The 23,503-nt window shown below is 38.2% G+C and overlaps 1 protein-coding gene across 5 annotated transcripts in view; it reads right to left on the minus strand.

The window, feature by feature from the left end:
• The window catches only part of mtor (mechanistic target of rapamycin kinase), a 237,425-nt gene that overhangs the window by 125,883 nt on the left and 88,039 nt on the right, over positions 1 to 23,503 (minus strand). For all 5 annotated transcript variants that reach the window (XM_052039584.1, XM_052039580.1, XM_052039582.1 and 2 more), the window contains exons 24-28: positions 20,017 to 20,109; positions 18,878 to 19,024; positions 16,328 to 16,470; positions 15,392 to 15,554; positions 11,284 to 11,429 (exon numbers count right to left, since the gene is read on the minus strand). In XM_052039584.1, coding sequence (XP_051895544.1) covers positions 11,284 to 11,429; positions 15,392 to 15,554; positions 16,328 to 16,470; positions 18,878 to 19,024; positions 20,017 to 20,109 — 692 coding nt within the window. The remainder of the gene's footprint in view (positions 1 to 11,283; positions 11,430 to 15,391; positions 15,555 to 16,327; positions 16,471 to 18,877; positions 19,025 to 20,016; positions 20,110 to 23,503) is intronic.

Below are 23,503 nucleotides of genomic sequence, written 5' to 3' on the forward strand. Positions count from 1 at the left end.
ATGAAATGAACCACAGTCTGTAACTTTATGACCCAGCATATCCTTCACTCCATCTTCACTAAGCATGAGGCAACTCTGGCTCAATGAGAAGGGTAGAAGGGCATGGCAGGAGAAGTACCAGGTGAACCTTCAAATGATGTACCAGTGAAATACACGCATGCTAAATGCATGACAAAGATAGAAGCATGCACACCCACAGCCAATGGATCAGATCTAAGTTCTGTGGTCTTGTTGTAAATAGTAGTGAACAATGAAACAGCAAACAGGAGGCGGTGGCCACAAGAACACCCCCATTCTTAATGATGGTGGTTGGGGTGGGGGGGAACCAGCATGCAAGTGCAATAAAGAAAGCTGAGGCAACAGCAAACATGTTCAGCCAGAAGTCCCAAGTGTATGATGGACCTCTCCTTCCTTCTGAGATCTTCAGTCTTTAGTTAATTCACTTCACATGAAGTAATACCAAGAAATGGCTGAGAGCATTGTAATCAACAAAGGCTATGGGACTGGACAATATTCTAGTTGTACTACTGACATCCTGTGCTCCAGAATTAGAATCGCCTCAAGGCAAGACTATTTCAACACATAAAATTACCCAGGTTCTGACTTGTTCAGAAAAAGGGAAAAAAAATACAATCCAGCTAACTGCCACCTAATCACTGTACTCTGAATCATTATCAAAGTGATGGAAGGTCCTATCAACAGTGTTACAAAGCAGCACTTATTTCCAATGAGAGCTCACTGATGACCAGTTTGGATTTTGCCAGGACCACTTATCTCTAGACCTCAAGCCTTAGTCCAAACATGGACCAAACAGCCAAATTCCAGAAATGAGGTGAGAGTGACTGCCCTCAACACAAATATACCACTTGACTCTGGTAAAACTGAATGACCTATCAAGAAGCTACACAGGTTGGGTCTGTATTCTAAGTAGTTTCAAAAGAATGAGAAGTGATCTCATTGAAAAATATAAAATCCAAAGGGGCATGACAGGGTAGATGTTGAGACATTTCTAGTAGTGGGAGATTCTCAATGTTTCAGATAAGAGGCTGCTTATTCAAAATGGAGGTATGCAGAAATTTCTTCTCACAGAGGATGCTGAATCTCCGGAATTCTCTGCCTCTGAGAGTTAGCTGAAAGAGCTAGCTCATGAGTTCAAAGTGGAGGGAAGGAGAGTTTGACAGATTAGGGGATTGAGGACCATGACGACCTGGCACAGAGGAGGAGATGAAGCCTGGGACAGATCAGCCATGAGCATATTTAATAGTGGGATAGGCTGGAGGACCAGGTGGCCTACTCCTACCCTTACTTTCTTGTGTGAATTCATTTGGCATCAAGGGAGAAAACACTTTAATGGTAGGAGTCATACATTTTACAAAGGAAGATGGTTGTGGTTGTTGCAGCTCAATTTTCCCAGCCCCTGGACATCACTGCAGGAGTTCCTCGGGGTATTGCCCTCAGCCCAAACATCAACCATCTTTCTACCATAAAGCCAGAATTAGGGATGTTCACTGATTCGCAACTCCTTAGCAGATGAAGCACTCCAATGTACAGCAAGACCTAGATAACATTCAGACATGTGGCAAATAACACTGGTGCCACAAAAGAGCCAGACATTGACCACCTCTACCAAGAGGCAGTTGAACCACCTACCCTTGCTGAGTCATTGGCAAGTTCCCAATCACCACCTATTCTCCACTAACTACAAAGTGCATTGGGTTAGATACACGTGGTTATAAGAACACAGCAGAGACTGGGCTTCCTGCGGCAGGCAACTCACCAAAGCCTTTTCAGCATCCATAAAGCACAAGTCAGAAGTGTGATAGAAAACTCTTCCACTTTCCTTGATGAGAGTTGTTTCAACAGTTGATTTGCTTCTTGTCCACCATCCTAAACATTCATTTCTTGTATTAGTGGTGCAACTTGGCTACAGTGTTTACCATCGACAAAGTACACAGTCGTTACTCCCTTTGTCTACTCTATCAAGCACTTCCCAAACCCCTGACCTCCACCATCAAGAAGGACAAGTGCTGCAGATGCAAAGGAACACCATCATCTCCAAGTCGCAAACCATTCTTCACTGTCACTGAGTCTAAATCATGGAACTTCCTAACCAACATTGTGGGAGTTCTGTATCCAGAAAGACTTCAGTGGTTCAAGAAGTTGGTTCACCACCACCTTCTGAAGGCTGGGTTGGGATTGGCAGCAAATGATGGTTTTGCAGGCAATGCCCACATCCTGAAAAATGATTAAAAGAAAAAAATTGCTGTATGCACATGCACAGAAAGATGAGCATCTGCAACTAACTGAACTTGTATCTTCTACAACAATTTGGTAAATAAAGCAGGACCACTGGAAGTCAAGGAGCAACCAAATTAGGAAATGTTCACTCAAGCTTGGCATTCCTTACAAATAATCCAACTCTTCACAGTTTTCACTGCTACCTTGAGAAGATTCAACGAGCAGATTATCAGAGTATAAATACTGCAGAGAGAAGTGATACATTTTATATCATTCTTGCAGCTGATCTCAGTGAATTTTCTTTTAACCTTGGAACATGCATAACTTTGCTGCAGGCATTTAAATTATACTGATGCTAATTAAGAAAGACCTGATGGATTTGTTCACCCTACCACGTGCGGTTAGAAGTACTTGCTTTTTTCACTGAATTGCATGTCATCCATATGGATTTCAGCAAGGCATTTGACAAATTTTCATGTGATAGATGATCAGGAAAATAAAATCTATTGAAAAGTGGCATATGGCTTAAAAATTGGCTCAGAGAGAGAAAGCAAATGATTAATGGGAGATCGGAGGGTTTCCACAGGGCTCAGCAGTAGGTTCCTTGCTCTTTGTGGAATATTTCAATAATCTGAACTTGGGCCATTATTGACAAGTTTGCCAATGATATTAAAATGGTGGTGCATGAGAAATATCGAGACTCCAAGACGACATCAATTGACATCATGCCAGAGAATATGGAAAAAGACTCTAGGCGACAGAAGATATCAACAAACTGGCTTACATTGGCATCAAAGTGTCAAATAAAATTCAGTCCGGAGCAGTGTGAGGCAATGCATTTGGGAAGGACAAATAAGGGATGGGAATACATGTCAGGTGGTTAGATACAAAGAACTGTAGAGGAACAAAGTGACTTTGGAAGTATCTAGAAAATAGCAGGACAGGTTGACAAGGGATTAAGACACATGGAATAATTGCTTTTAATCGGCCAAGGTACAGAATACAAGAGAAGGGAGATCATACGAGACTTGTATAAAATGTTAGTTTGGCGAGAGCTTAGTGTTTAGTTCTCTTAACCACACCACAGGAGGGATATGATTGTGCCAGAGTGCACTGAGGAGATTTGCAAGGATTCTGCCAGGGCTGGAGAATTATACTTATGAGGATTGACTGGCTAGACTTGCGGTGCTTTCTATCAAACAAAAAGGCCTGGGGAGAGATTTTACTGAGGTGGAAAAATTAAGGTAAGGTGGACAGGAGAGGTGCATTTTCCTGGGCAAAGAGGTCACTAAATTGTTAATTGGTAAAAAGGCGAGGGGGGATTTGAGGAAAATAATTTTCACCAGAAGAATGGTTGGAGTCTGGAACTCAGTGCCTGAAGGAACGCAGGAAGCAGAAACCGTCATCATATTAAAACAGCACTTGGATGAACACTTGAAGTGTATACTTCATTGCCGATAAAGCACCTATTAAAAATGTACGGACGTTTGTAGTGTTGGGCACGTAGTAACCAATTTGTGTACAACAAGGTTCCATAAATTGTAAACACATAATGATCAGTTAATTTGTTGTGTGTTCAGCTGGAGTGTCAGTCTGGATTTCGTGTTTAAACATTTCTGGAGAGAGATAAAAGGCTTCTTAAATTGACAGGATGTAGCTACATCTTCTGTCAGGGCTTCATTTGTTTTTTTTCATCTTGATAAATTATTTAAACCAAGGCATAGAGGGAGGAATATCAATATATGCTGAAGTCACCAAATTAGAGCCATGCTAGATTGAAGATACTTTAAGGACAGAGACTGGCAGTTACGAGGCATGTCTTATAAATCCAATGGTATCCAGCAAGAGAACAAAATACACAAATTATAACCTAGCACAACAGAGGTCTGAAATGATTGCATTAAAGATAATGTTTTTGAACCTGGAAAATTTTGGGTTCATGTACTTAAAAAGCCAAAATCTTCAACTACTCATTTAAAATTCTCTTCAATTTAGTCTGAAAGCAAAAAAAAACTTCAGATGAATATTATGTTATTTATACCACTTGCACTATAATCACCCTAGAGGCTACTGTCTGGTATGTGATCTCTTCAGATTACACAGGTTTTATTTCAGTAAAGTTTCTACTCCAACTAAAACAGACCTCAACCAACTAAACAACGAACTTCTTTCACCTCAGAATAATTGTTGATTATGAAACAAGATCTTAATCCCATTGCCCATGAAAACCCTGTTGGGAATTTATTACCATTTTGATATTGTTTCAATCTTTGAGAATATATTAACAATACCAAAATTTGAACAGAAATTATTTTGTTAGAGCAACTTGATAATAATATTTGTATCGTCATTAATTATTCCTCATTGATTATGAGGGCAAACAGGCTGCATTAAACAGAATTAAAGTTTTTAGTATTAATTTATAAAATGCTCTTACAGATTATTGTGCACCTATAAAACAGGCCGATTCCAGAGCACCAGCATTTCCTATTCTGGATACAGAATTTCACAAATATTAAATTCATTGCAAAACAATTCTACAAAACAATGCTTACTTTAACATAGTACAATCAGACAAGCCACGTATGGTAGCACTAAAACTGAGAGCAGGTTCTGAAGACTTTGGTAAGGGGAGCAAATCAGCAAGAACAAGGTTAATAGTTAATGGGACAAAGTGAGAGACAAAACGTGCAATATTTTCTTGAATAAGTTTCAGCTTCTGAGCTCTGAAGCAGGAAGATTCTTGACGTAATGAGTTTTAAGGAGATGAAGGCAAGGATAAAGATTTTAACTGAGGAAAGTATGGAGACAGGTAATATTAAATCAAACATTAATTAAGGAAGAAGTCAGCCACTGGTTGTGAGGTGATGAGGAGTTTTAGTTTTAAAACCAGTGGACTGTAGTGCAATCAGTTCAAGGGGAGATGAGGAGTTTCAGGATCTTGGGAAAGAACAAGTTGGCTTGGGAGGTAAATTTCAAAAATGTGACAATTGGGATAAGGAAATAAGAAGATAATGTAGGATGTGTTTGGAGTTTCAAGAGGCTCAATGTCACTTGCAATTTACAGTGTGAGGCAGAGTTAAATTCTCTACTTCAAGGAAATTGTTATTTCATGTTCGAACTGAAAATTAGGCAAGAAAGTTTAAACAGCAATACTTTGTTAATAAATGGCATGAAGAATCACCAGATTAATTTCACACAATTGAAAGGAAGTATCAGTACTCTTTAAATTTTAAGTCATAGTCATACCAATCGAGTTAGCTTGCTATCTTACTGCCAAGCACTATTGATGACTTTTCTCCCCCAAAGTCTATCTTCAGACTTGCACTGACCATTATGATTTGTACTATATAGTTCGATAAAGAAGCTAATTTATTTCTCATTATCCAGTTCTCACAGAGCCATCACCTAATACGTTAACTTACTTTTTTCCCCCTCTGTGGATGCTAGTATTCTTGCTATGCATTTCCAGCAATTGCAGTTCTTATTTGGGATTTCAACTGGACATAAATTCAAATAACTTTACAACATAATGCACATTCAATGCTAGTCTCTTGAGACCATCTGTTTTAGCTGTGGAAACACAGTTCAGAGAATAAATCATTGTTTTTTTTAAATATAAAGAAACTTATACATCTGTAGTAACATATGAAACAAAATCTGCCAAAACACTATAGTTCATCATTGCATACATTCTCCTTTTGTTGAGTAATGGAATAAGGAATAGAAAACCTTTCTTGCCAAGAATTAGGAGCAGAGATACTGGGAATGACGGTGATGATCTACTCATATTTAATTTAAGCACCTCATCATGAAACTGTTAAAACTTAAATTACAATTTTATTTATTACAACTTAATTTACAACTTAAATTGATGGAGAGTAATACTGGATGAGCAGGGTGTAAAATCACCATTCTGCTTAGTGCCCAGGGCTTCTAACCTAACAAGTTAGAATACAATAACTTCCTGTGTCAGGTTGTAAAAAGGCTACACACTACCCAGTTGTGGGACGAGGTCCACAACACTAACAACAAAAATAAAATCAGAGATACTATTGCCTTTTAAGTCATAATTTACAACACTGTTTATTGTTTGTCATCTCTTTCCAAGTGGCTGGAGAACGTTCGTATTACATTGTATTTCCTTACAACATAGAAGACCACTTGTTTTCCTGTAACCTGTTTTCTCTCACATGCCCATTAACAACACCTCGATCTTCCCACCAGTCACCTACACCAAGGTAATTTACAGTAGCCAATTAACATAATAACCAGTACATATTTGGGACAGGTCTACAAAACCAGAGCATCTGGGGAAAACCATGTGGTCACAGGAAAACATGGAAACTCGTCACAGATGGCACCAAGAACTGAGCGTCTCCTACGATAACTGCTGTGCCACAGTGCCAGCCTATTATACACAGATCACTGCATGGAAATCTCAACACTAAGCTACTGAACCCACCACATACCAAGAAAAGTGGCAACTTTCATCATTGAGTCATAACAAATACTAGTTTATGTCACTGTATTGTCTATTGTCTAATAATAGATGGATGCTTAATGTTGGGGTACTTTCAGTTTGAAACAAATTGAAGAAAATACCACAGAACTTAAGTGATGTTAACGTCTAATTAACTTGTTACAGCTTATGCTTCAACAACACTTATGATTAATATTCATGAATTTCTAAAACCTCTCATAAAATCTAGCCAAGTAGCATTATGATACAAGTTCTTCAAAAAAAAAAGAAAACTCCATTTGGTCATTGTGGTTGAACATCATTGTATGCAGCTAACACAGATTATTATCGTGAGTTCCAAATGAGACCAGTTGAGCATTTTTCTTGCAGAGAACTACCAATTTTCAATAAAGTATACAAGCGAAATTTCAAATGGCAATCAACCAGCTAACACAGTTGAGCTCTTTAATCCTGAGCACTGCTAACAGATTTCAAAGCGAATGGAGAGCATGACTGAAAGCAACTTTTGATTTCTGATGGATTCAAAGTATTTCCATAATAAACCAAAATGAAAATCTGCAGCATGTTACTCAGGCTGCTTGAAAGATGAATCAAATGATTGACTGAAACCATACTTCTATTTTAATGCTTTAAGAAATGTTGCAAAGTTGTTGGTGCTCAAGGGCTTCAGAGCTCTGGTTAGATCAACAATAACTTTTGCATGTTTGATTCTGATATAAATATTAAATTCCAGAATCACCATTATCATTGGATGAATCCAAGTATTATTATTCAGTTGTAATATGTATTAGTTGACATAAAAATGCATATTCAATTCATATGGTCTGTTTGAATGGCTGGCAGTTTATTTTAAAATTGAGGATGCTTTCCTCACACTTGTAAATAAAATAGCTATAAATCCTAATATCGAGCAACACAAAAAATTCAAAAACTGTCGTGTAGTTTTCAGTCAGCTTTGCGTACACAAATCAGTAAAAGTGGCTTGGCCGTCGAAGACAGAAGGTAGTAGTGGAATAGTGTTATTCTGACTGGAGGTCTGTGACCAGTCGTGTTCCACAAGGATCAGTGGCAGAACCACATTGGATGAAAATGTAGGTGGACTGATTAGCAAGTTTGCAGGTGACACAAAACTTGGAGGAGTTGTGGATAGTGAGGACAGCTATCAAAGGATTCAGCAGGACATAGACCAGTTGGAAATAGGAGCAGAGAAATAGCAGATGGAGTTTAATGTGGGCAAGTGTGAGGTGTTGTACTTTGGGAAATCGAGTGCAAGAGGACAGCATACAGTAAATGGCAGGACCCTGAGGAGCATTGAGGTACAGAGGGATCTTGGGGTGCGAGTCCATAGCTCCATGAAAGTGGCAACACAAGGATAGGATGGTAAAGGCAGCAAATGGCATATTTGCCTGTATCAGTTGGGACAGTGAGTATAATGGTTGTCAAGTTGTGTTGCAGCTGTGTAAAACTTAGGTTGGGCCACATTTGGAGAACTGTGTGCAGTTCTGGTCACCACTTTTCAAGGAGGATGTGGAGGTTTTGGAGAGAAAGAAGAGGAGGTTCACCAGGATAGTGCCTGGATTAGAGAGTATAAGCTATAAGGAGAGGTTGTACAAATTTGGGTTGTTTTCTCTGGAGCATCAGAGGCTGAGGGGCAACCTGATCGAAGTACATAAAATTATGAGAGGCATAGACAGGGTAGATGTTCAGAGTCTTTCTCCCACGATAGAAACATCAAATACTAAGGGGCACAACTTTAAGATGAGAGGGGGAAAGTTTAAAGGAAATTTACACGGCGAGTTCTTTTACACAGTGTATGTGCCTGGAATGCACTGCCAGGGGAAGTGATGACAGCAGATACAATAGCAACGTTTAAGAGGCATTTAGAGAGGCATGTGAACAGGCAGGGTATGGAGGGATATAGGACACGTGCAGGCAGATGTGCAGTTTAAATTGGCATTATGGTCGGCAAAGACGTTGTGGGACAAAGGACTTATTCCTGTGCTGTACTGTTCTATGTTTTATCTTCTAAACTAGAGTTGGATGAAACCTTTAAGACATCTTTGGGAAGGTGCAACAGGTTTGGTCATAGGTGGCCATTTTCCAATCCAGACAACAGGATTTCCATCCAAGCCAACGGTCTGCCCCTCTCCTGAGGTTACATTCATACTTGGGCATTCCTGAAGAGAGAGCACACAGTGTCTGCTGTCTAGCTAGAAGGCCTTCTGGAACCAGAGGCACTACAGGAATTACAGTGCAACTTAGACACCAAGGACAGTACTTTAACCGTATGTTGTTTAATGCTGTAAATAAAATTATTATAAAATGGAAAGTAAATATACAATAAACGGTAGGATATTAAGTGTTGTGGAGGAACAGAGGAACCTTAATGTTTGTCCACAAGTTCTTAGAGGACAGATTACTGAGGTGGTTAAAAAGGATGACTCTTTTATTCAGTCAAGAATTCAACAGAAGGGAGATGACACTCCTAGACAGGAGCTAGACAACTACATCCATCTCTGGTCACATTTCAATAAACATATGATTGCACATGAGTGTGGGCATGAGATTGAAGAGGATGCTGCCAGGATTGCAAATTAATAGCCACGAGGTAAGCTGGGGCTGGTTCCTTTGGAACAAAGGTGGCTGAGCAGAGACTTAATTGAGGTGTATAAGCTTATGATAGAGTAAACAGGAAAGGCCTGGAGACATAGATTTATAGTAACTGGTAGAAGGTTAGAGGGGAGATGTGGATATTACCACCCACCCCCAATCGGAGTAGCAGCAGGGGATAGCAACTCACTGCATAAAAGGGGATGGAGGCAGAAACCCTCATCGCAATTAATCCGTACTTTGATCTGTACTTGACTTTATGACTTGCAGAGTTGCAGACTTCATTCTGGAAGGTGGGATTTGGCTTGGTAGACTTTTTGGAGGACCACAGATACGATGGGCTGAGTGTCCTCCTTCTGTGTCATAATTTTTTTGTGATTCTTTTACACTGATCAATGACAAATTATTTTCTAAACTCTGAATACTCTCAAAAAACGAATTGAAGATACATTTAACAGCCTCTTTTTATTGTTGTTGCAGTTATACATTTATCCCAGCTCTCTGCAACCCCATCCCTTCACTCCCTCCACCCTTTCATAATGCAAGCAAGTTAGAGGCAAATTAAAAGCCACTTTTACATAATTTGTAATGTAAATGGAATATAAATGTGGAAAAAGTCAGAGGAAAAAAAGAGTTATGAATATCTTCCAGAAATATAATTAAGTGAGCATCTTATCTCCAATATGTACGCTTGTGCAAAGCTAGCAAAACCAAAGTTGCCCGACATGGAAAGTATTAATTGCCGTCGATGAACCAATGTGCAGCTAGCATTTCCTTCAATACAACCTCTAAGAAAATAATTTTATTAAAAACTTAGAGAATGTTAGATTGAGTTTAATTTTGAAAAATGAAAACTAGACACAAGCTTATTGGTTATCACAATTTACCTCCCAACTCTGAATTACCAGCAAAGCTACTTGTTTTCATCTATAAGAGATCATTAAGTTAATCTTTTTTTAGGCAGAATAAAAAAAAATAAAGAAAACCTCCAATTATTAATGCAGATACCTACTGACCCTGTATTGAGATTTAATTAGAACTTAAACCTTGAGGAAATTCTTCTAAAATACCAAAACCAAACAAAAATACACAACACATTTCAAACAATGGAACTTTTAACCATGTTAAGAGTTGAGACATTTTCCAAATGTAAGTACATAATTCTCAAGAGAGGAAGAAAGGTTAGAAATCTGGTTAATATAAATGTAAAGACAACATGTCCTGTTTTTAAATCAGCATTTTACTTACACAGCTGCTTTTATCAATGTCTGTTTTAACAGTGAACACATTTTTACTCATGTCCATCTTTCAGTTCAGATGTTCAGATGATATGGTTTGTAAATTTAAATACAGAACACTTCTTAGGTAATGCTACCAGTAACTAGCTTCACTTGGGCTGACGGTATACGGCCCTCAATGCAAAATCAACATGGCATCATAAAATGGAGTAGAAACAATTCTGTACAACTTTATTATGGGCAATATTCTACTGAATTACACTGCCAATTTTACACCATAAGCAACTTAAATTGTTTTTATGGATGCAAACTTCAAATATGTATACACACTATCTTTTAAACTACAACGTCAATAATTACAAACTGGAATCCTTAAATTGTACCAGATTCTCTTTCTTGCTTCAATTTGTGCAACATGGTGACTTAATCTGAGGATGAGTGCATGAACTTGGATGTCAGTGGGCTACAATACAGGCTGCATTGCATTGCACACACTGGCTGATATTCTGTTTCATTGGCTCCAGTTGGGTTGGATATCAAAAGGGAAAAGCAGTTCTACTTTTTTTTTTAAAAATGTCCACTATGGCGTGCCAATTCACCTCCTAAACCCTGAAGAGTTTAATCATAATTAATTATTCTTCAGACCTGCCAGTGCAATCAAAACTATAGTATATGAAATTCTGTGGTTGTTTTAAACAAAGCGGCTCTACTTACCTAATTAATGATTCTAGAATTGCAGGACAGGGACCTTTCTGGAACTCCAGCTCTTTATAATGCAAAGCTTTGGCATATGCACGACATTTTGCTGCTCTTTCTCCAAGGAGGACAATGCCATTATCATCCCTCAATGGTAGAGGCCCCTGATGGAAATGATGGAATTAGTCACCTTTCTCCCCCACTTCTTTCAGGAACATTTCTCCAAAACATCTGATATTACTGTTAAACAAAAATGAGGCATGAGACACAAGTACATGAAAATCAAAAAAAAAACTGCTAATGGTGGAAATCTGAAATGCTGGAAACACTGGGCAGGTCAGGCAGAATCTGCATTTCCACTTAATGCAAGCAGCAACCATCAGCTGTGGAGCTCATTCCCTGCAGTGAATGCATGCAGCAAAATTAGAAGCACACATTTTTGAAGTACTCTAAAATGTCTTTGACGGATAGGTTTAATAAATTGAAGATAAAATTATTAAACAGATAAAAAGTAAATTTACAATATCTAAATATGCTAACAAATAACTAATATTAAAATAAAGTAATATAATTTAAATAGAGGCAGTGAACGGGGCTGTCATCAGTACACTAGCCAGTCTTTGCATAAAGCTAAGGGGCTGGATGCAAAGTGTACCTGGTCCCTCATACCAGCACTTCAGTGTTTCACCACCACTCAGACCTTCAGGTTGTTACGGGCTTCCAAGTGAATAACCAATAACCATTGGCCTTTATTATATTCCAGTCTATACTTATGCCTTGTAGGTGTTGGAAAGGCACACGTATGGACTGGAATGTAGTATTTCCCATGCACTCTCTGAAACATTCACTCCTTTCACCCCTGGTGCACTAAGATGCAGCACGTACCAGCTCAAGGGTATAATGAAACAATCTCTCAGACCCAGGACCTCTACTGTGTAGGAGGACAAAGGTAACAGTACTGCCAAAGGTTTTCTGCCAAACTGTGCACCAACCTAACTTAGAAAAATATTGGGATTATATCATCACCCGGTCAAATTCCAAAAACCAACTGCATTCACCTAAAAAACATGGTTCAACACACAAAATGCGGTGACACAAGAAAGTATCTCACCACTCACTTCTTGAGGATAATTCAGACTAGGCAACAAGTATTGGCCATGCCAGTAATGCCCCCAGCCCACAAAGGGATATAAAACAAGAGCAAATCTAAAACAAGATGAAGAATTATTAATGCAAATAAAAAAAATATCAGCAGGTCAGCCGGCATCTGTGCAGAACTGGTAGAAATTAAATCAGTTTCTCTCTCTACGGACACTGCCCAACTTGTTAAGTACGTCAGGCACTTTTTTTTTGTCTTTCTACCAGATTTGCAACATCTGTAGTTTTTGCACAAATAAGTCTAAATGGGTTTGATCATGCAATCATTGCCGAGAGTTGATTGCAGGATGATCAAGGTTGAGTTCTTGATTTTTAGCAGATATGCAAGAGACAAGTAGTCCTGATCATACAAGAGATAAAAGCAAGCAGCAATAAAGCACTTAAGCCAGAAAATTGGGATGCAGAATCAGTTCTGGAGGAACCAGGAAATAGCAAGGGACAGAAAATTCTAGTGGGAGAACATTATAGGTTCCCCAACAGCAATCAGTGTTAGATGAAATACAAACCAAGAAAGTAGAGAAGGGTAATGTAATAAATTTGGAACGTTGGTCTTAAACAAACCAGCAAAATAAGTTGGGAAAAGTGGCTCAAAGGAAGAACTCATGGAATACATATGAGGTAAATTTGTTTAGGGTAAACACATTGAGTAGCCAACTAGAGAACAGGCTACCAAATATACCATGTTGTTATTAGATAAGTCAAATTAGCCATTAGTGACAAAATAAAGCATAATCTGGGAAAGAATGCTAATTTTATAGATTTAGCATTAAAATTGAAAGTGAGGTGGCTAAGGTTGAATCTGAATTACAAGTTTAAACCAAGCAAATTATGGAGTTATGTGGGGGAGCGGGGCTGTGCAAGATTGGGAAATTAAATAATACAATGTAATGAGAGATGTGAGCTGATGAACAGTTAAAAATATAAGTTAGAATTTCAGCTGAATAAAAGCTTCATTGGAAAAATGGTACAATACTAGAGATGATAACATGTCTACAAGTTTGACAAAAGTTTATAAGCTGGAGGAAAGGGAAGTTTAAAATTCACCAAAGAATTACCAAGATAGAGGAACAAACAAAATGTAAGTGTAAACTAGCAAGAAAATAAAGCTGCAGAGACTTTCAGAAGTAAAAAAAGAGATTAGCAAAATATACAATTCTTTTAGAAACAAAGCCAAGAAAAATCCCAGTTGAGAGTAAAATTGCAGAGATGTTAAACAAATATTTTGTATTTACCTTTTCAATAGGAACCATGGGGAGCCAAGGATTTAATGAATGGAAGCAACATCATAATAGTATTGATGGGATTAAACACTGACAAATTCAATGAACTGATGTGCTACACTCAAGGACTTTTTTTTAAAAAAAGCTGTCTGCAGAGCTAGTAGATGCATCACATTTGATTTAAAATGATACCCAAGGATTGGAAGCTTGTAAATGGTCAAAAAAAGAAACAAAATACATATAAATATAGATGAGTGAGCCCAACGAGGAGTAGTGGGAGAATTGTAGAATTACTTAAGACATGGTTGGACTGCAGCCAGAAAGTCACTATAGGGTGACGCAGAGTCAACGATGTTTTATGAAATGGAAATCACACCTCCCAAATCCACTAGAGATATGAGAAGCAAAATGTAGGGTAAATAAGGGGAAAATTAATAAGTTTCGATTTCCAAAGCCATTTGATATTGTAAACAAGATTAAGACACCAAGATGTCTTATTATCCAAGTGTAAATTAATATTTGGTTAACAAACAGAAAACAGTTGGAAATAACAGGTCATTTTTGGGATGTCAACTACTTTCAATCCACATTAATGACAAATGAGTGCTGAGTGCAATGTATCCAAGATAGTAAAAAGCTAGAAGGTAAGCTAAGCTGTGAGCAGGACACAGAAGCTGCAAAGAAATTATGGGCCCATTAAGCAACTGGACAATAAGGAAGTGGAATAATGTGGGAAAGTACGAAGTTGTCTATTTGGTAGGAAAAGGTTTTTTAAGAAATTGGGGCATTAATAATTGCCCAAATTCAGAAGAAGATTTTTTTTAAACTGTATTTAACAATTCATGGTATATTAAAAAACAGGTATAGCAAGTGACAATGACATCAAAAGGCATGTTAAGCTTCACTGCAAGTGGATTGGGAATATAAGAGTAAAGAAGCCTTACTGTGATTCTATGAAGCTTTGGCGAGATCTTACCTCAAGTACCAGGCACAGTTCTGGTTTCCTTAATTATCCTTGCTTAAGAGTGCATGCAACAAAAGTTCACTTGATTAGGATGGGGGTGGGGTGGGGGGGTGGGTGGTGAGCATAGATGGAGTATAATAGGCCTTCGTCTTCAGGAGTTTCAAAAAAATAAGATGCATTCTCAAAGAAATGTACAAGATCCTTCCAGGACAAAAGTACAGATGGTGAGATGGTATTTTTCCCTGGCAGGATGGTCTACAACTAGTGTCTGTGGACTTCAGCACAAGGTCAGCGATTTAGGAGTGAAGGGAAGCTATATCTTATTCAGTGTGTAGAATCTTAAGAATATCCAATCTCTGAGGACCGTGAGTATTAAATGAGCATTTTCACAAAGAGAATTGAGGCATTTGGAGATAGGGGAAGAGGAGAGTTGTAAAAATTTTGCCATAGTCTTATTGAGTAATGGGGCAGGCTTTGAGATTCTCCATGCTTCACTCGCTAAACCACTGTGCTGCCCCTGTTTTGGTAAAAATAAACATTTTTAGAGTTTGATTCAGCCAAGTTCATCTTCTCTTTCGAAAATCAAAAAAAAACTGCAGACTCTGGAAAGTTGATATAAAACAGAAGTTGTTGGAAGCACTCAACAGGTGATGCAGCGTGTGTGAAAAAGAAACAGAGTTAACATTTTCAGGTCCAAGAACCTCTTTGCTTCACTTTCCAAAGATGCTGCTGGACCTGCAGAATCTTTCCAGCACTTGTGTTCTTGTGCTAGCTTCTCTTTTACCTTGTCACTGTGCTCCATGAACTCTGCCAGGTTCAGCAGTGTTTGTGTGACTTCAGCAATATCCTGAGAAATCAAAGCTTGCTCAATACTTCTGATCAGCTCATCTTGCTGTGATTCATGCAGTTCTGACCAACAGGAGAGGAAGGCTGCATTAAACAAGTCCCTGCATAAGAAGAAAGTCAAAAATATTAGTATATAATAAGGAAACCAATTATCTGCCTGTTTAGATAAAAAATATCTCTTCACTATATAGAAAAAGAAATGAAGAGCTATCTGAAATATGAACTGTGGCTTTAATCAAGCACATTTCTCATCTCATATTTACTGCAACACAAGAGGCCTCCATTTGGCCCGTCATTTCCAAGGGCAGCAATCCCATTAGTTTAACTATCCTTTTCCCTGTAACCTTGCGACTTTATTTATGAGTGGATACTGTGTAGCCTTATTACTCTCCAATGTCTCTATTTTCCAAGTAGAAGTCTAGTCAGTGAACATTAGCAGTTCATTCAACAATGGGTGGCAGCATCAAGGCTGGATCTGATCCAGACTTTTCACCAGAAACAGGACTTCAATTGCGGTTTGGAAACTCTGCCATATTTTTCTCAAAAATTAAACCAAGGTTCATTGCATTCCACAGATTGAACCTCCAACCCTCTACTAACTGATTTTGGTTTAATTGTAAAAGTCAGTGCATAAAAACCAGCCAAATTGCCTCAGGTTCAATAACATCAGGAATCTACAAAGGTGTTTAATTTATTGCTGCCTTGTATGAAGAGAGAAGCCTTGAGAACATCCTTGAAATATTTTCTCTGCCCTTCTGTGATGTGCATCAACGTGATGACATTAATAGCTGAATACAGTTGTTGATGGTCCAATATTTAATCCTCACTTAAGATCTATAAATTGGCAATAAATAACTAAAACTAGAATTTTTACCTAGCTAAAGGGTTGTAGGCCTGAGCTAGTGACCAACATGAGCGGAGTGCAGGTGATGGGGATTCTTTCAGTAATTCCACACTTAATCGTCTCAACCATTCCATCCAGTCATCTTTAGAAACTCTCCTGGCTGCTCCCCATGCCTGAAAAAGAAATATAAAGTGCGAACAATTGCTCCTTTGTGAAACTTTGTCAAGCAGTTCACTACAGAAGCTCAAGCTTCAATTATTTAACTCACTATTGTGGTCCTGCTAAAATATCTGAATTTTACTAATGAAATAACCTTTTGAAACACTAGCTGGTATCAAAAATAAAGTAAAATGAAAACATTAATGCCTGCTTCATAACAGTGGACAAAGGAATGTCACGTGTGTATTAAGCTTTCATCTGTTAATAATCACCAATGGTACCTTCTAAATCATTCAGCTTAAAACTATGATTTTTGTTTCTAATTAGTAACAGACATTTCCATGGAAATTAATAAAGCATCAAATTGAAATGAAAATTTAACCACTAAAATAAACGCTTCTAATCTTATGTTACTGAATTACAGTTCATCTATTTCTTTCATTCTTATTTCAAATAGAGTTTAATTTTGTATGTACGCTTTGTATCAGCAGCCTGTCAGCCACTTTTGTCAGCTGTGCTCTCTCTTGGACAAAATGTTAAATGGGCCCATCAGATGGATTCAACAGCATTAATTTGACGAAAAACAGTAGAGTTTTCCCTTGGTAACCTAGTCAGTATTTATTCCTCACTCAACATTACATCAGCAAATAACAAGTTATTATCGAATTGTGGGAGATGTACACAAATCAGTTGCTTCAATTCCTACATTAGTATAGTATTTACACTTCCAAAGTACTTTACTGGCTTTAAGGTGCTTTGGGATGTATAAAAGGGGGCATGAAATGTGCTATAAATGCTGCCTTTGTGTTCTAAGGTCATGCAATGAACAAATTAGCAATAAATATCAATTTATGACTTTTAATAGCTTGATTTTAATAGAACTACATTAAAAATACATCAGGTATGATCCCTAATGGCTAACATTCAAAGTCTAGTTTTACTAAAAAGCCTACTTTAATACCTCTTTGTAATACCCCAGAAACAAATGCCAAGGTAATAGCACTTTGCATTTTGATAAATAGTTTGTTGCTAATGTACACAACAGGGAGTTCCAGGAAAACATCTTCATCCAGAGAATAATTAGGATGTACAACTCACTAGTGCAAGAATTAATTAAGGCAGTTATCATAAAATGCATTTTAGGGAATCCCAGGCCGAAAAACACTTGCATCTATATAGCACCGTTCATCTCTACAGCGAATGAAGTACTTAAAAGTTGCAGACACAACACCCCAACTTGCATTATGGCCAATAAAATATTCCTGAATTGTAGACTCTGTTGTAAAATGGAACTAATCCCCCTTCATCACAAGGACTGCTCACCACCACCTGCTCAAGGACAATTATGGAAGGGCATTCAATGTTAGCAATGCCAGTACAGCCCACCTCTTGCAAATGAATAAAAGAAACAGCCAATTTGCACACAGCATAAAAACACTCTGATGCACCAGATTTTTTTTAATATATCAAAGCATTAATCAGGAGAAATACTGACCCTGAAATAATATTAGGCTATCATTTGCACCCATTTAAGAGCATAGACAAGGGCTCAATTTAATGTCTCATCTGAAAGCACTCCCTCAGTACTGCACTGGAGTGAGTGTCTTGATTTTTGTGCTCAGGTAACTAGAGTGGGATTTGAACCCACAACCTGAATTATTGACAAAACTGCTAAGAAATAAGCCATGGCTGACTATTAAACATATGAGGGAGAGAAGTAGGAAGAGGTTCATGTAATGCCCAGACCACGTGGATTAAAAGGTCTGTTTCTACTTTCTAAATAGTATGATACCTCCTGAAGATGGAAATAGTCAATCTCATTAGTTTTATTGTTGTTGCACTGTAACTAAAAATGTTAACTAGACCTTGCATAGTAATCAGTAGAAATTAATGTTTCTGGCTCTACAGTGCTCTAAGCAAATACCTGCAGTATAACACTATCACAATTAATGTCTGTTGAAACAGTCTTTAACAGAGTGTAAATTATTATATTTCCACATTAAATAAGGCATATGCAGCCATGAAGACTACCAAGCGAGTTAGAAAAAGTTGACATTTGATTTACAAATTGCTAATTATTTGTTTTTAATATGCATTTGACATTTAAATATTGCCACGGATAGTTAAGTGACACCATAGACATGCAGCAGCTTTGAAAATGCAGTGTGGAATTTAAGGACCTCAGCAAGGCTCCATGAAATATTTCTGCAATCTGCATTGACATTTCCTGCTTGTTTTGATGCCCAAAGTACAACACAAGTCACTTTACTCTGTTCCTTTAAAGTTTTGATACAGTTAAAGATATTTGTGGTAAATTCATACACAAGTATAAAAGCAGTTTCCACTGCCCATCACTAAGATTCATGTAAAGTATACATACATAAAATTATGTATTGATTTCATCTATAACCATGCACAAACCTTCTGCAGATTGGTGGTGCTAACATGCAATTTCTTCATAGGTCCGGTTTCCACGGGTCCACTAGACAGCGTGTCACCTTGATTGCCTCGTGAACTCCGGTGTTGAAAAATTATAGGATCTTCCTCTTCTTCAGCCAACGTGTAACCCTATTGTGCACATTTAAATTAATTTAAATAATTTCCTTAGCAATAGAAACAGAAATCAGATTTTTGCGTGACCAGTAAAACTGAAGATACTGTATCAACACACACACAAAGTGCTGGAGGAACTCAGCAGGTCAGGCAGCATCTATGGAGGAAAATAAACAGTCGACATTTTGGGTCAAGACCCTTCACCAGGACTGGAAAGGAAGAGGGCTAAAGCCAGGATAAGGAGTAGGATATTAATTCACCCATTGCTGCTTTATAAGTAAGCTCTTCGCCTGTGCTAAATTTCACTCTTAAGCAAATTTGCATTTGGCAAAAATAGACTTATTTGATCAATCATAACAGAAGTGAAGGCAATTTTCAACATGGTTATGATGTAGCCAAATAAATATTTCCCCAACAGAAACCCAAGGGTGTGGTATATAGGAGGGCTGTGGGGTGGGGTTTGCTGAAAAATTGGGAGATGTACTTAAAAATTCTACTGTTGTCATGAAAAAAAGACGAAATTACATATTAGGAGAAATGTGACTTAGGAATACTTCACTCCAGTTTTACAAAGTCAGATATTGTTGCCTGTCGGTTAGCAAACTGTACTTTGCCAAAACAAGTAAGCAAATCCCTAATGAGTAGCTCCATAAAAGTTGCATTTCAGGCCTGATCAAACTTGGGTCAATGCGTATCCACCTTCACACTGTAAATACATGATAAATGCTGAAGAATTCTACAGTACAGATCTCTTCTGATGACCACACCAATTACATGTCAAGGTCAAGGTTTAGTTAGAGGTTCAGTGCTGTGCAATTAAAATGGTAATATATTACCAAGTCAGAATGGTATGCAACTTAGAGGCAAACCTGCAAGTGGCAATGATCTTTGCACCTGCTACCCTTACCTTTGTTGAGTGGGAGATGTTGAAGGTTTGGGCTAAAACAAAACAGAATCCAGGCAGTACTGCATTTTCAAACTTAAAGAGGAATTAAATCCAAACTCACCTTTACAATGCGACATATTAACACATCATATCGTTGATGGTTTATCTTGTGGCGCATCATCACCTTATTCACCATGGGAATAAATATCTGATACTGAAAAATATACAAATACGTGTCATTAAAATCAAGCAATGCTTTTGTTTGCCATTAATTTCTTCTGTTTGTTTTTAATGGAGACACATTCACTTCTAATTATATGTTACCGTGAAAGAGCAGTTGGGGTTCACTATTTTAATAAATTACATATAATTAATTAAAAGACCCTGCAGTATCAGGCTTGTCTGAGGTGGCAGCACTCTTGCCTTGGAGTCAATATGTTGTGGGCCCCCCTCCAAAGATGAGCATATAGAAGTTTAAGAAGATTCAGCAGGTCATCAAAGACTCTGACAAACTTCTACAGATGTAGAATGGAAAGCATTCTGACTGGTTGTATCACAGCCTGGTGTGGAAACTCCAATGCACAGGAACGCAAGAGGCTACAGAGAGAGTGGTGGACTAAGCCAGTTCCATCACGGGTACAGCTCTCCCCACCATCAAGGACATCTACAAGAGGCGGTGTCTCAGGAAGGCAGCATCCATCATCCAGGACCCCCATCATTCAGGCCGTGCCCCCTTGCCATCAGACAGGAGGTACCAAAGACCCACACCTCAAGGTTCAACAACAGCTTCATCCCCACTGCCATAAGGTTCTTTGACAGACCTGAAAAACCCTAATTCTACCCCAGACTATATTTCCCTCAATTTGCACTAAGGTCATTCTATTTTTTGTTTATTTTGTCGTGTAAGTTATGTATAATTTATGTTAATTTAAGTTGATGTAATTTATGTTTGTCACCTTTATAATGTACTGTGCTGCTGCAGCAAAGAGCTAATTTTCATGGCATTTATACCCTGGGTATGTTTGCCCTTCACAATAAATTTGAACATGGATCATACAGCACAGAAATAGGCCCTAATGGCTCACCACATCTGCACCGATCATCAAGCATCCATCTACACTAATCCCATTTTTCCTCTTGCATCTGTATCAGCTCCCCTCCCAACATCTTATTCTACTGCCACCCACCTACACCAAAGGCAATTTATAGTAGCCAATTAACTTACCAACCAGAACATCTTTCGCACTTTCATTCAGTGCTGAGTAATACTGCACTGGTGGAGCTACCGTCTGTTGGGCGAGATACAGTGAACTTGTGGTTCACTGTAACATACTGTCACCAAGCCATGTCAGGCAGGTGGGATCGTTCCACCCAGCCTGCTCATTTTCACAAGGGTTATCACTCCAAAAGGGTTGCTTCTGTCTTGGCTGTGCATGGTTCCGATGCCTCTTCATGAGATTTATTGGAGTCTTGCCTGTATTCCTCACCCACAAAGTCCTAATGTTTGTCAAATCAAGGTCTTATTGAATGACAAGAGGTGACTCTAATATTCTGAAGCTGTGATGCACACAGCACAAGGTGTGCCTCTCTGGATCTACAAGTTCCTAGCACCCCTCTTTTTGACTGAAGCATACAAATGTAAAACTTTCCTTCTCAATAAAAGGAGCCTCAAGTGCTTTTAAAAAGAACATGGAAGTTATTTGTCAAAAGCTCAGTTGGAAGGAGCAGTAGATATGTAATGAGGGAGCAGGAAGAATATTATTTTTAAGTGTCAGATTTAATTTGTGAAGCATAGAGTATTTTAAATTTAACTAATGCAATGAACTATAACTTTTTAAAACTATGGCATTTGTATTTTGATTAAAAATATCAGTACTTCATTATGTATGACCCTGGGCAATATTTTGGATTGTCACTCTGGACCACAATAAAGATGTGCTCTACCAGATTAAACCAAGGTCTCAAGTATTCTCTCAGGTAAACAAAAGACTGAACAGGACCTGAAGAACAGCAGGCGAGTTCACCCCAGTGATTTGCCCAATATTTCCTCCCTCAATCAACTTTACCAAAAACAGATCTTGTATTATCACGTTCCTGTTGTGGATCATTGTTGAGCACAAGTCAGCTGTTGCATTTCCTACATTACCATGAGATTAATCTTCAAAAAGGCTCATATTAGCTCAAAATACATCAGAGCATGCTGATGTCAATAAGCAGGCAAATAAAAATCCCATGACACTTTTTCCAGGGTTAGGAAATTCTCCCAGTATCACATCCAAATACTACTGCTTGATCAACACTAGTAAAACCTATCAACTGATCAAATATTTACCATAAATCTTCATTATGTACAAATTGACAGTTGCATTTTCAAAAATTATAGCACCATGCACTTCAAAAGTACTTCATCAGCAAATTATTCTGGGGTATCGCACAGTCTTGAAAGGTCTGACAAAAACATAAGACTGTCTTTTCTTTCTTCCCACATACAACAAGAGGATGTGAAAGCAACTGAGAGCGCAGCTTTACCGAGGAAATTAGAATCACAGAAAATTTAAAAAAAAGGCTCTTCCACCCATCATGTTTCTCCTCAGAGAACTGAGTTACCCAGTCTAATCCCACCCTCCAGCAACAGGTCTGTAGCTTTGTAGGCCTCATCTAATCTTTCTTTACAATTAGTTTTCTAGTCTACTCTACACGCTTTCCAGTGCAATCATATCTTCCCCATGATATGGTGACCAGGACTGTATGCTGTATGAGCCATGATCAAATTAAAACCATTTTTGAGTGGGCTTGCTAATCACACTGGAGCACACATTCATGCTTAAAAGAAATAAATCCAATGTCCTGGCTGCAGCTTTCTTTCCTGGCAAAGCTTGACTGGCGTATCCAATGTAAACAAATGCCACCTAAAACTCACCTGAGACTTGAGCTTTATAAGCCTGATCAAACAAAATGACAAGTAAAAGAATACAACCTGATGGTTTAAAAATTCCTACTAAATGGAGTTACCATTTTAAGCAATTTAAATTAATCAAGAGTAAAGATATGTAAAATTGTCCAGGAAATGGACTGAGCTTTCATTTTTATTGTGCTTTAGCACATTTCATAGCAAAGTCCTGGAGTACCTCGTGTGACCTACTTTAAGTGCAGGCATGATCATTCTGGTTCTGGATAAATATGGCAAGGGGTTTATACAAATGTCTTCCTGTGATCTATGTTGATTCATGGAGAAAAGTTGGTCAAGACACTGGGAAAAGTCTCTGCTGCAAGAAGTGCCAGGACACATTTAACACCCAGCCAAACCGCTGGAACAGGCAACATAACCTTAGTGTGACAGCTAAATCAAAAGACAACATCACCAACAATCCACATCACCCTAGAATATTTCTGAGTTCCTGGAGTGGAGCTTGAGAACATAACCTGCAACTGAGCTGGAGGGAACGCAAACGTACTTTGTTCATTAGAAGCCAAACAAAGCAATCCGGATTCCAAAATAAACATCTGCAGTAGATTCCCCCCAAAATAGCCACTTAAAACTCATTAGATCATACCCAATGGAGAAAGTTTTAACATGGAACGTGCTCATCCTGAGTTCAATAGTAACC

Source organism: Pristis pectinata, chromosome 26 (genome assembly GCF_009764475.1).
Source record: "Pristis pectinata isolate sPriPec2 chromosome 26, sPriPec2.1.pri, whole genome shotgun sequence".
Taxonomy (NCBI): domain Eukaryota; kingdom Metazoa; phylum Chordata; class Chondrichthyes; order Rhinopristiformes; family Pristidae; genus Pristis; species Pristis pectinata.